This window comes from Bidens hawaiensis, unplaced genomic scaffold (genome assembly GCF_021521415.1).
Source record: "Bidens hawaiensis isolate Kalapana, Puna unplaced genomic scaffold, B.hawaiensis_p1.1 tig00002717_1, whole genome shotgun sequence".
Taxonomy (NCBI): Eukaryota; Viridiplantae; Streptophyta; class Magnoliopsida; order Asterales; family Asteraceae; genus Bidens; species Bidens hawaiensis.
Genome location: NW_027491146.1, coordinates 1804890 through 1819726, shown reverse-complemented (window position 1 = coordinate 1819726; position 14837 = coordinate 1804890). Strand labels below are relative to the sequence as shown.

The window sequence follows — 14837 nt, the reverse complement described above, 5'->3', positions numbered from 1 at the left end:
ATGAACACCGCAAATTACAATAAACCCCTTAAGCAAAGTATAAACCACAAATATGTCCTAACAAGTGGCATACTAAATTTCATGTAAAACCGACTTCATTTACTCATCTTTTTAACGAACCGAATGTACTCGTTTAACTAGAACCGAACCACTTATCTCATTTATGATAAAGTATGCAACTTTAACACTCATTATATCCTGATCTAATATCCTACCAATTTTATGGCAATCTGACCTTAAATACATAACCTTTTTTGCTAAATCATACCTTTTTGAGGTCAGTTCAGATTCGGTGCAAGGTCGGTTCAGATCTGGATCTTAACATGCATTTGATCTAGATCATTCCTATAAATGCACGCCTCAACGACCACCAAAAGACTCTCTTTCCTTGCTCTTTGTTTCAAGATCAGGAATTAGATGGAGAAGAGAAGTGTGTGTCCTGAGTGTATGTAGGCAAAGGATGGAATGAGCTCTAGGTTTTTAAGGGAGGTTTAAGGTGATTTTATATGCAAAGCCCATGGACCTTAAACCCATAACTACTCCTAAGTCCATGTGTTTATATCTAAGCTCATTACTCAACTTATTATTATTTAAAATAAACAAATAATAACACATAAAATAATAATAATAATAATAATAATAATAATAATAATAATAAAACAGTTAATTATTATTTATCTAGGTAGACGGATGTTATAGAAAAATGAATCGATCAACATTGGTCATCCCAAGAATAGATCGAACTAAACTGATCAGAGAAGGATAATTTAGAGTTCACATATATTCTCACTATATGGATAGACTTTCAAAATCATAACATTAATAAATTAGTCAAAAGTCCAAAGTATTTAGGGCCTAACCATTTTTTCCCCAAATAATATACTATTAGGCTTTGTTGGGCTTAGGTTTGGTGACCCCTCCCCAACTAGGTGTGGTCAAATGCACCATTACCACTATAAAGACACCGTACTATTAACTTGTAAAATAAATTACACATCCGTTATCTCTCTACCATTCCTCCACCTTCCTCTCTTGGAGAATGTTGCGAGTCATAGAGGCAGGTGGCGGTTATCCCTCTCTACTGACTAGAGGTAAAGCCTTTCATAGTTTATTAGGGATACGATAGAACAAGAAACAAGAGAGAAGGAGGTTACCATCAATCAAGCATACTCTCGTTAATGCCATATGTCGGTTATAAGTACAAGATCAACAACCTATCGGTCTACGTACAACAAAGTCCTTATCTTTTCAACTATTACACCTTTAGTCCCTGAACTATGGTATTCTTGGCATACTACAAGTTTAGTCCCTTTAGTTTATTATATTCACAACCATTAGTTATAAGGAGACAATCTAACACCCTTCATCAGTAACTGTGTAGTCCTTCCTTTTAGTTTTAAGTTATAGTTATAAAACTAAAACGGAAAATTGAGCTTTAATAATCCTAGCTACAACCTGTTGGCCAACAATAATCCATACTTATGCATTAATCAAGGATAATCCTAACTTTCATTTTTGTTGCCAAGAGAAATCCCGGAAGTATAGTCATTATAGATTTATACTTGATTTTCACTCGATATTTCTCACAAAAATGATTATATATGAACCAAATGAATAAACGTACTAGCAAAATCGATTATAAATCAAGTGTAAATTTTCAAGATTGATTATGCTTCCATGATTGCTCTTGGCAACAAAAGTGAAAGTTAGGTATGGATTATTATCGATCAAAATTGTGGTTTAGGAACATTACATCAATCCTTTCCCTTAATGGGGAGGGCAACATTTTCATTCTACTATTTTTTTAAAATTCTCTCTAGATCATAGTATAAACTATACCATTTCCCTTCGCCTGAAGAACTGTGTTCCACCATTCTAATGCTTCACTACATAAGAGGTTAGAAGCATATAACATGTTTTCTTCTTCAGCACATTTACTAATTCCAATAACAGCTTCCGTCTTTTTCAACCTACGTAGTGCTGAAATGGCTTCTTTATTACTAGCAAATTTGATTGGTTTACAAGCCAAAAAATCCTTGTAAGTACAACTGTTACCTTTTTTCTTCAACTTTTTGGGTAATGGAGTTTTAATAGTATTACTATTTTCTCTATTCACACTGTTACTAGCCTTAGTATTAAGCTTTTGTTTTGTTAATTTCGGCCTTATTCCTAGTTACAGTTACTAGTTTCCTAATTTCTTCAACAAATGAAAGGCATTGCATCAACAATTCTCTAAGTTATCATATTTTCAATAGCATTCATATTCAAATAATTTTCTTGATTGGAATTTTCATGATTGTTTTGGTTAGATTGGTTAGGATGAACTTCATTCGACATCTAAATTATAAACAAAAAAAAAAGAAATATTCATGTCGCAGATAACTAATAAAGTTGGCAAAATATTAAACAACACATAAACACAGAATATATCAAAATCTCCGATTATTGCAACTTTTACTCTATCCGTATTTATATGCATCTTTATATTTTACATTTAATATATACTTCCTATATATTCTATCTTCTTTTTTAAGAAGAAGCAAAATACGATAATGAATATGTGTGTGTGCGCGCACGCGTGTGTGTTAGTGACTTCTTAGATGTAGGGTTCCCGGTTGTAGTATTTTCAGGTCAGGCTCTCTCCAACATCGTTCATTCGATTACCCGTATCTACTAACTCTATTCCATTTTTGGCGTAGCTCCGCCATAGCTTAGCTTCTGATGTCATGTTTGGATAGTTGGGGTTTTTGGCTTGGAATGGCACACATGGGTTACTCATCATGGTTTGGAATTTCCAGTCGTTAGTCCACCATTCTTCTACCTGGGCTTGATTTTCTTGTTCATCTTAGAGATTTACAGCTTCCTAGGTTCCGAGTGATGGGTTGTAGGTTGGAGGGTTTATGGAAGTTCCTGCATTGATTTCATTGATGACAGGCTGGAAGATCTCACACTTTACTAGACACTTGTCCAGTCTTTCCTATAAGGGTATTGATGCGGCTTCATGTGGCTGTGGCTGTGGTGTTATTAGGTTAATATTTCTCCTTCCTTTCTTTCCTCTTTTATGTGTTGGGTTTGCGGATGCTTGGGCTTGGAATACCATTTGTTCATTTGTATCTTCAACCTAAATATCACCGGTCTGGATTTCCATGTCCATGTTTGAAACGGATATGCTTTGAAAGGCCTGTACCAACTCACTCATGTTGTTAATCAAAAACAATAAAACAACCAAATCCAAAAAAAAGAAAATCACATATTTATATTCATATATGGTTATAATCTTATCCATATAATTAACACATAAGTTAATCCATTTAAATGCCTTGCTTGCGGTGCGCCCATATAATGTATATATGTGTGAACCCTCGGGTGGGTAAAAGTAAAATTGCACTAATTTTGACATTATTTTACTAATCTCGTGAAAATAACGTTAATAGTGGCGAAAGGTTAATCAGGCGTCAGGTGGTGGCGTTGATAGCCGAAAGACAAGGGTGCACGCACCAATCGGCTGGTGTCCCGATGATTGATTGTTATGTGCCTTATATCCAAGGCTTGAGTCAAAACTACTATCGAGCTGGGGTCTCACCGGAAGCAGTCTCTCTATCCCTGTCTGCATCTTACACTCCTCAGACCCTACCATAGATTTGCTATTGGTGGAATTTACTAAGTACGGTGATGATGATGATGATGATGATGATGATGATGAGGATGATGATCATGATGATGATGATGACGATGATGATAAGTTAATCCATTTATTTCCTAACTTATATGTTTAAGACTAAGTATTATCAAAATACTTAATTTGTTTAAACTGGTGGCTCTGATACCACTTCCACTGTCACACCTCCCGACTCCATACCTCGAGCAAGGGTCGCGAACGCAAGCAGTGGTACCTGTGTTTATTAATTTAGCAGCGGAAAATTCATCAGGACCATAGTTAGAAAAAATTTATTAAAGTTTAAAGCACCATGATCCTTATTTCATAAACTGGGGAAAAAACCCATAATTATACAAACATAAGTATTATATGGATAAACCATAATTTACAAAAAAGAACATATTTCTTTATTCTGTGGCAAACCGCTTATTTAAGTTTGAGAGCCCTGTAGCACTTGTTTCTATTTCTTCACAAAAAGTCACCTGAAACATGTTTAAAAAAAATTGATCGGCGGGAAATACTGGTGAGTACATTCATTTGTAAATTACACATTTTTACAGTACAACATTAAGATGTTTTACATTTGTCTTCTTACAAATTACCTAAAGGCACTTGTCAGTCGAACTTATCTGTGGCTGTGGTCATATTACTTATTGGCTAACTCTTTATCCAATAAGTAACAATATAAATAAGTAATGTGTACAGAACCCCATAATAATACCGGTAGTACCATCTCGTAAGTCTACAAAGACTTCATCACTGTAATGTAATAGAAACCATTTGAAAATATTTTGGAAACATTTGGAAATTTATACTCTGTCATGAGTTATATAGGTTTAAAATCTCAATGACATGTTTGATAAAACTGGTTGTCTCACACAATGTGAGTTGTATAAAAATTCGAATGTCTCACGTTGCGAGTTTACAATTTACAAGCCTTCTGGTGTTAAGCACCTAATTTAATAAAATGTAGTATATGTTAGTATAAACTGCAAAGCTTTACCGATAATCACGAGATTGAAAACTTTACATGGTGGCACAAAGTCAAACCTTAATCAGGCAAAGAGTTGAATTCATGTACTAAAGTCTCGATCGATCGGATAAAGTACCGTTGCAGCGATTGGTATTATACCAGCTTAATGCATAAGAAATCGAGAGAGGTTTGGAGTCATTTATGTATCATGGCGACTTAAAAAGGAGGCCATCACGTAGCGCTATGGCTTTGTAGCCTTGTCGAGTCAGCCATAGCTATGCCATGTGGCCTGACACATGGCACGCAACGTGTCACAGCTGCATAGCTAGCACGTCCCGTATCGCAATGGGTCAATTGAGTACCCGTCGTGTAGCGCAACAGTCGCAAAAGTTTTTGGATAACTATTAAGCCTTCATGTATTGAGATGAGTCTTTTATCCATCTGTTGCGTAGCACGATGTGAATAAAAATATAAATTTAAATGGAAAGTGCACCAGCATCACATTGCGTCCAACGCACTTCACCCGATCACGTGCCCGTGCGCGTCGATCCTTCGCCCTCGCTAAGGCCACTAAGTGTGTCTAGTCATACAAGAATATTATCTTGTAAGCTTTTCACCTTATAATTTTATCATTCAATCAATGCGGGGCAAGAAATTTTTTTTTCCAGTTCACCTTATAATTTTATCATTCATCATGGAACAAACCCACTTTTCCATTATTCACATTTTCAATCACTCATTTTGGATTGTTACATCATCACCACCATTTCACTCGTTTTGTGCGAATACATGCATGTCTGTTTTACCTACACTAAGATGGTTCCCTGGTGATAGTTCAGATGTGATCATGCTTAGATCTTTGCCCAACACTGTTACCATAGCATGCTCAGAATCTTTAATACAAATTTGGTCGATTATCTTGCCAATAACTTTCCAGAAAACACCATATTCAGATCTTGTCTATTTATTACCAAGAACCTGTCAACCATGGCCTTCCTTCCCTTCAGGGCCAGATAGGATGGGGAGGCAGGGATATCAACCTACTTAAGCAAGATCATCCCAGAAGTCCAAAAATTCTAATATGTGTGTGTATGTGTGTGTTACATATAATATCCAAATCAAATACAATACTCAACTAGTATTACCAGTACGCAGCAATTTCAAAATCGTGAAAGCAACAAAAGAGAAGATAAGGTTATTAAAATTGCACAGCGCCAGCGACCTCCTTGGCCCTTGCTCCTCCTCTTCCAGGTCCGACCTCCATGGCTCTCTACGTCCGAAGTCCAACTCCTTGGCTTGCCGTTCCGCTCGACTGCTCGTTTGCTCGATCACCTAAGGGTAGGTTAGGTTATTAACTTATAATTTATTTGATTAAATGATTTAATGAATGATGATTTGATTAGCATCCTTAGCTTAGTTTCTTAGTTCTGAATTTGGTTGTTAATTGTTTATAACCCTAACAATTTCATGTTTATTAAAATTACAATTATCATCGTATCATTTACTTTTTATACATGAGTTATCGAATTTATATTTTACTTAAGTCCCGAATTTATACTCGCCTTCGGCCCATATTTTTGAGCGATTCCCGGAGACAGCACTACTTCCCATCGGTTCTAATTTCCAATAGCAAATAGCCAATGCAACAAAATTCGATATGTTGAAGGTTGCCGGAAGATATGTGCCTTGGCATTGAAGCCGCTTTGTCAGATTTGAAGTCAGTGGGAAGTGGTACGACGTGGATACGATTACACATTGAAGCAAAGAGTTGTAACTAGACATAATTGTTGTCGCTAGTCGAAAATGACGGGGAAGGTGGTCGAAAGTGTATGCAAGAAAATAAAAAAAGTTTGGTGGTGAAATTTGCTTGGACGATTATTGGTGTATCCCACACGACATTGTTTGATTATATTATATTGCATTATATCATATTATATCTAATAATAATAGAGTGGAGTTGATACTCTCCAAAAAATCTCTAAATTTCACATTGTACTCCCACAAACACACTAACTTTCAATAGTTAGGAGCTAATACTCTTTAACTCCAATAAAAATACTAACTATAGGATCTCGGTAGTTAACATAAACCAAGTTTTACTTCATATCTATTCTCACTTTATGAGTAAACTTAAAAGTTTACATATATTCTCAATATATGGATAAAGTTTTAAAATCCAAACATCAATAAATGAGTCGAAAGTACAGTAGAATGGGCCTAGCCCAAAAGTGTTACGGCATAACCATTTTTTATATAAATAATACACTGTTGGGCTCAGGTTCAGTGCCCCCATCCCAACTAGGTGTGGCCTAAAGCACCACGACCACTATAAAGACACCATCAGGTTCAGTGCCTTTTGATTCCTCTATTTCCGGTTGATGAGATATGTCCTGTTTGTCGTAAAGCGTGTTTAGACTCATATGGGGAGCACGCGGTGCACTGTAAAGAGCTCCCGGGGTTCAAGTACCGACACGATCTGGTTAGGGATGTGCTCTTTGATATATTCAGGCGAGCTGGAATTTCTGTTAAGAAAGAAGCACCTGTGAATTTCCTGACTAACCCGTCGGAGGGAAGATCATCTCTTCGATCGGCTGACATTTTGGTGTTTGGATGGATAGGAGGGAAACACGTGTGTGGATTTAACAGGGGTTCCTTCTTTGGTGGGCTTAGGGAGTAGTGGTTTCGCGGTCAGTCAAGCCGCATTAAAAGCTGCTTCAGGTAAGGTGGCAAAAGATGAAAATGCGTGTCTTGACAACCAACATGTATTTATTCCTTTTGCTTTTGACACTTTTGGTTTCCTCGCACCTGAAGCTGTGGAGCTACTTATCCGTGTTCAGCGGGTCATGCATAGTAATGTTATGACTCCATGATCAGCAAATATAGTTTTTAAAAGATTGGGTTTTGCGATTCAAAAAGGGGTAGCGGCGCAGCTTGTTGCCCGCTTGCCTTCTGTTTCGATGTAATCCAATAAACAATCATATATTATAGAAGCAATTTGCTTATAAAATTTTTGGAAAGATTTTGACTTCCTGTATATGCTATATATGATCTCCAATCTTTACAAATTCCTCTTTCAGAGAATAATTACTGCAAATGGAAAACGTGGATGTTGAGCTTGGAGACGTAAATATCGTTCCTGAAACAGTTCATAGTCTTCTTAATTATGTGAGAGAGAAACATAATGTCAACAAATATTCACCATCTATATACATGGCTCCTAGTAACCTCCGAAATCTCAGCCAGTGTTCTTTCAAGCCGCGGGTGGTCTCCATTGGACCACTGCACAAGAAAGATGAAACTTTGCAACGATTTGAAGTTCAGAAAGCTGCTTTTGTGCATGAGCTATTGTCTCGTAATGAACCTTCATTGACACAAGTACAAACATTAACATCATGTGTGGAGAAGGTGGCTTCAATGATAGAGAAAATCAAAGGAAGTTATGCCGACGCTAAGTCTTATAATGACAGCGAACTTGTAAAAATGATGGTTACGGATGCTTGTTTCATACTTGAGTTCATTCACGATATGACACCAGGTTCTAAGTTAAGGTTACAGGACCAGTACATACCGTATGACCTGGTGCTACTAGAGAACCAAATCCTTTTTTATGTTCTAAATGCAATATATGAGTGCTGTATTAATAAATTTGAAGAACCTCTGCCTCTTACTGAATTTCTACTTCCACTTCTGAAATACGTCAACCTCTTTGAAGGGAGAATAAAAGTAGGCGGTGGTAGCCGCTCATATAACAATCATGATCATATTCTTGGCTATCTACAACATTGTTACCAGCCAAAATATGATATTCCTTCAGGGTTTCCACGTTCAACAATCCACTCGGCAGTAGAACTCGACAGGGCAGGAGTAAACTTTAAGCCTAAGCAAGATGCAAAATGGGCAATGGCCATAAAAATAAAACCTTCTAAGTACTGTTCAAGCACTTTCTGGTTTAAGCCTACGCTCACAATGCCTACATTGCGTATCAATGATTTCACCGAGTTGGTTTTAAGGAACCTCATTGCATATGAGCAGTCATATGTGGTTACTCCTTACGTCACATCATATGCCAGGGCCATGGATATGCTAATTGATACTCATGAGGATATTGCCAGGTTAGTGAAATCAAAAGTTGTTATCAATCATATAGGTTCAAATGAAGAGGCTGCAAAGATGATTAACAGGAAATGCAAAGAAGTTGTCCCAGAACATTTTTTTTACACTAAACAGTGGGAAGGACTGGATAAGCATTTCAATGGTTACTGGCCCAGAAAGATGATGAAGTTAAAGCGTATTTATAAAGTCTGACTTCAATAGTCCATGGAGTATCATTGCTCTATTTGCTGGAATTATCCTATTTATTCTAGCTATGCTTCAAACCATCTTTACCATTAAGCCTTCCGGAGGCAAATAAGAAACACTAAATCAAGTCGAGTGTAAAAATGGAGTTGGGTGGGTCAACCCAATCGGAATATAAAGTCTGACTTAAACATTTAATGTTTGCTGTCTTTTTGTTTTTTATGAATAATCTAAATTGGAGTCGACTTTCATTCATGTAATTGTAGCTAACACTCTGATTTTTCATAATGTATGTCCATGTTTAAGAGTTTGCATGGGAATAGATTTTCTTGAAATAGACGTTTATGTTGATATCAAAACTGTTAATAACACTCAAATATATTTCTCACTTAGATCAATACTCAAGGCTTTTTATTATGCAAAAGTGAGTGAATGAATGAAACAAGCAAGGAGGCTTCATTTTATAAGCAGCATTACAACGGAAAGAAACTGAAAAGCCTACAATTGTGGATCACACAAACTTATTCAAATAAACAATAACGTAAACAAAAGAACTGGTAAATAAGCCTTGAACTTCGGATGACCAAATCAATCACCACGTGCATATCAAATGGGGTTTGAATCATATTTCAACCCCCCCCCCCCCCTTGATTCAAACTTATGCACTCCCAACTGATGGCGAAAAAACACAAACTTTTCTTTTGATAGAGCCTTGGTTAAACAATTAGCTACCTGATCTTTTGTACTGCCGAAGTGAAGAATCACCTTTTCTTGCCTGACCATGTCTCTAATGAAATGATACTTTAACTCTATATGCTTTGCTTTACCATGTTCCACTAGATTTCTTGATATGTTGTTTGCTGATTGACTATCACACCAAATTACTGTAGCATTGCTTTGAGGGTACCCCAAGTCTTCTAAAAGTCTTCTGATCAAAATACCTTGACAAGTTGCATTAGTAGCTGAAATATACTCAGCTTCAGTACTAGAGAGCGCGACTGTATTTTGCTTTTTTGAGCTCCAGGATACAGCTCCACTACCAATAGTAAACACATAGGCCCCAACACTTTTCCTGTCATCTACACATGCTGCCCAATCAGTGTCTGAATAACCAACCAGCTTGATCTAATTATTCTTTTTGTATGTACCAAATACCATACTCGGATGTAGAACCAACTATCTTAGAATCTTCCTAGCTGCACCTGCATGAATTTTTTATGGTGACTGCATGAACCTGGATAAAACACCAACTGCATAGGCCCAGTCTGGCCATGTGTGAGTTAGATAGATTAAGCCACCAACTAGGCTTCGAAATTTAGTTTCATCAACCTTGTCTTCACCATCATCAACCAAATATTTGTCATACGGACTCATAGGAACATCCTCAATCTTACAGTCTTGAATACCAAACTTGCTCAACAAACTTTGAGCAAATTTTTCTTGCGAAATAAAAACACCATCTTGAACCTGCTTCACTTCCAATCCAAGAAAGTATTGAAGCAGACCCAAATCAGTCATTTCAAACATCTGCTTCATTCCAGCTTTAAATTCAGTAATTAGAACCTCACTAGAACTTGTGCAAATGATGTCATCCACATATAAACGCACATAGATGACATCAGTTGAACAGTATTTAGTATAAAGAGTAGGTTCATTGAGGCTCTTAATATAGCCGTTGTTACTGAAGTACCCATCTATTTTTGCATACCATGATCTGGGTGATTGTTTTAAACCATAGAGAGCTTTGTGCAGCTTATAAAGTTTGTCTTCTTGCCCTTTCATCACGAACCCTTCTGGCTGCTCAACATAAATCTCCTCATCAAGATCACCATTTAAAAAGGCTGACTTTACATCCAATTGATGTAATAGCCATCCTTTAACTGCTGCAACTGCTATCACCATTCTGATGGTCTCAAATCTAGCCACCGGAGCAAATGTTTCTTCATAATCTACACCATACTTCTGAGAGTACCCCTTAACTAACAATCTGGCTTTGTGTTTGATTACCTTTCTATCTAGACCCACTTTGGACTTATAAAGCCATTTCAAGCCCACAACATTTTTACTGCTTGGAAGATCAACCAGACTCCAAGTCTGATTCTTAATGATGGTATTTATTTCATATTTCATGGCCTCCTGCCATTCTCTCTTCTTAACTGCATCAGAAAAATTCATAGGATCTGTAATATTATGAGCAAACTGGTAGTTCAAATAGTCAGAAGGAACCTCATTAACTTCTTGAGTATTAGCATAAAGATCAGCCATAAATCTAACTCTCAGAGGAGTCGATGAACTAGAACTTGAACTGTCAGCAATGTGGGGCTGCTGAGTACTGCCTTGAGTAGTTGTAGCACTTGGTGATGCTGCTCCTTCCAAATCAGAAGGTTCAGCATCATTAGTGGTTTCAACTAATGAAGTCTCAGCATACTCTTCAGGAAAAGGATCTGAAAACATCCTTTCATACAATTGTTTGTCTGCCTTGTGCAACTCCTGCCAACCCCATGAATTGTCTTCTAAGATCATTGTGTCACTAAAACTCTTGGTTTCAATCTTCTTAGTAACAGGATTATAGAGTCTATACTCTGTACCATTAGAAGAATACCCAATGAAGATCATTTTGTTTGATCTATCATCAAGCTTCCTCCTCCCCTGAACAAACTTTTAACCATATGCAACACATCCAAAAATCTTCATATTAGTGACATTCGGCTTAACATTAAACCATACCTGATAAGGAGTCTTATTTAGAACATCTGAGGTTGAAGCTCTATTAATGGCATACACTGCTATGGCAACTACTTCAGCCCAGAAATGATTTGGCAAGCTTCTCTCCTTTAACATACTTCTGGCCATTCCCATAATCGTCCTATTTTTCCTTTCCACAACACCATTGTGTTGTGGTGTATGAGGTTCACTCAATTCCCTTCTAATACCATTCACTTCACAAAAGGAGTTGAACTCATTGCTGCAAAACTCTCCACCTCTATCAGTTCTTAACACTTTCAGGCTACACCCACTTTGCTTTTCAACCAGTGCTTTAAATACTTTGAATCTTTCAAATGCATTAGATTTCTTTGCTAAAAAATATACCCAACACATCCTAGACACATCATCTATTAATAGAAAGTAATAAAAATTATGTCCAAGACTGGGTACATGCATTGGACCACATAGGTCAGCATGCACTAGTTCCAATCTTTTTGTAGCTCTCCAGGAAGTGGATTTGAAGGGTAGCCTGATCTGCTTGCCTAGAATGCACCCTTCACATATGCTTGTGCCTTTAATCTGAGGCAAACCAACAACCATAGCTTTCTCATGCAACAGTTTTAAACTATCACAGTTTAAGTGACCATATCTCTTGTGCCAAACTTGTAGAAGTGATGAGTTGTTGGGAGTGCTGGATTCTGTCTTTGAGGCATCCACAACAAACATGTTGTTAGTGGCAACCAGAATTTTCATCAATTCAGCACCTTGATTCTTAATGGTGCAGCTACTTCCCTCAAATAACAATGAGTAACCTTTCCTCATGAGCTGACCCACACTCAACAAGTTATACTCCAAGGTTGGAGCGTAATATACATCATTAAGCAATTTGTATGAGTTTGGGCCAGTATAAATTCGAACAACACCCTTACCTTCAACTGCAAGAGACTGTTTATTGCCCAATTGAACACTCATCTTGACGGTTTCATCAAGTTCAATAAAACTAGCCTTGGAACCTGTCATATGGCTGGAACATCCTGAATTAAGAAACCACAGATTATTGGTTTCTTGTTCAGGTACAAATGCCATAAACAAGTGTTGATCCTCACTGTTATTATTGTTTTCTACTTGCTCCACCGGTCAGCAGCAATATTGACTTGTGCCTCCTCATTATACCAACAATGTTTGGACAAATGACCATACTTTTTGCATGTATAACATTGTGGTACCTTACTTCTATCAAATGATCTTCCTCTGCCTCGGCCCCTATAACCACCACGCCCTCTACTACGTGCATTCGATGACCGATTTCCTTCTTGCATGACCTATAGGGCATGTTCTTCAAATATTTCTGTTTTCTCATGGGATCTGCTATCTATTCTTTCTTTTTGTGATTACAAGGAACCCATCAGCCTCACTGGAGTGAGTTTGGACAAATCAAAGGATACTTCAATATATGGAACAATATGATCAAACTTCGGAGATAAACTTCAAAGTATCTTCTCAACTATGGTTTGATCAGAGATGATCTCCCCATATGCTCTCTTCTGGCTCACATTCCCCATGACTCTAGAGAAGTATTCTCCAACAGTTTCGTTGTCTTTCATAGAGAGATTCTCAAACTCTCTTCTTAACCCTTGCAATTTTATAGCTTTCACTTGGGTATCTCCTTGATACTCCATCTTCAGTATATCCCAACGTTCTTTGGATGATTCAGCAGCTGCAGTTCGAGAAAATAGATGGTCATGAATGGCCTGTTGGATAATGGCCATGGCATGAGCATCTCTTTTCTTAATGTTCTTGAGTTTGTTTTCATCAGGTTCAGCAATGTTGACTCCTTGTTCCACCATATCCCAAAGATCTCTAGACTTTAAAATGGTTTTCATACATATGCTCCAATGTTCATACCCTTCTCCCTTAAAGACAGGAATCGGAGTAGGAGCAGTGGGCAAAGTACTTGTTTGATCGGCCATTGATTGAGAGAGTAGAGGAAGGAATGGAAAATGGATCACACTCAAGATCTGATACCACTGTTGATATCAAAACTGTTAATAACACTCAAATATATTTCTCACTTAGATCAATACTCAAGGCTTTTTATTATGCAAAAGTGAATGAATGAAACAAGCAAGTAGGCCGCATTTTATAAGCAGCATTACAATGGAAAGAAACTGAAAAGCCTACAATTGTGGATCACACAAACTTATTCAAATAAACAATAACATAAAAAAAGAACTGGTAAATAAGCCTTGAACTTCGGATGACCAAATCAATCACCACGTGCATATCAATCAATCACCACGTGCATATCAAATGGGGTTTGAATCGTATTTCAACAGTTTAGAAGTAGAAGCTGAAGTAGATGGGCGTGTAGCCATTTCAAAAAACAAATCTAATAATTATTCAACCTAAGACAAAACCATACAAATACAAGATCATCTTTACATCTTTAAATACAAAGTAAGCCGACAACATTCAAATTAGAAAGTCACTAGAGTAAATTTAATGTCACGATGTCCTTTTCCAAATAGTAATAAATGCTAGAACACTAATAAATAATTCAAAACCCATTCTCCATTCATACACAAATAAACACATACCAAGAGAGGACATATGCCAAAACTTTCAAATAAAGTTCTCCACCACTAACGCAGGGCAGAAGCAAGAAAACTAGCGACTAGATACATTCTCGCAAACATGTAGATAACACCATATGATCACAGAAATACTATTATGAGAAATACTATTATAATATATATATATATATATATATCTTAATACTCTAATAAAAGGGTACTCTATTTTGCCACTTGTCAAACTCTCATCACTCATATTTTCTAACCCATATTTAGTAAAATGGTATTTAATTTCGGACCAACCTGCCTAAATAATGTTTTCCGGATCCATATATTATTCAATCCATTTGTTTTCATTCAACACACAGCCCTCCCAAATAACAAACCCTAGGTTGCAGACCCACCAACGCCATTATTAGTACGCTGCCTTCTCTCTTATTTGATTAAACCTTCCAGACTGTTCATCCCCTCTGTTCTGGATCTCGTCTATTTGAATGGAAGCTCAGTTTTTCTAATTCATACGGTAAACATCAATGCTTTTGTTTTCTCTCTAAATTCATGTTTTTAGTTGTTTAAATCGATGTAATAGTTGTATAGCTGTTGCACACATGGTAATCCACACGATTTGAGG

The 14837-nt window shown here is 37.0% G+C and overlaps 1 protein-coding gene across 1 annotated transcript; it reads left to right on the top strand.

The window, feature by feature from the left end:
- Positions 1–7716: 7716 nt before the first annotated feature.
- LOC143620854 (UPF0481 protein At3g47200-like) lies at positions 7717–8936 on the top strand. Its single transcript, XM_077092450.1, has one exon. The coding sequence runs from the start codon at positions 7725–7727 to the stop codon at positions 8934–8936; it is 1212 nt and encodes a 403-aa protein (XP_076948565.1). The 5' UTR covers positions 7717–7724.
- Positions 8937–14837: the final 5901 nt, after the last annotated feature.

What these genes read in the sequence shown, in the direction of transcription:
- LOC143620854 (XM_077092450.1), top strand. Translation starts at nt 7,725, where the DNA reads ATGGAAAACGTGGATGTTGAGCTTGGAGACGTAAATATCGTTCCTGAA.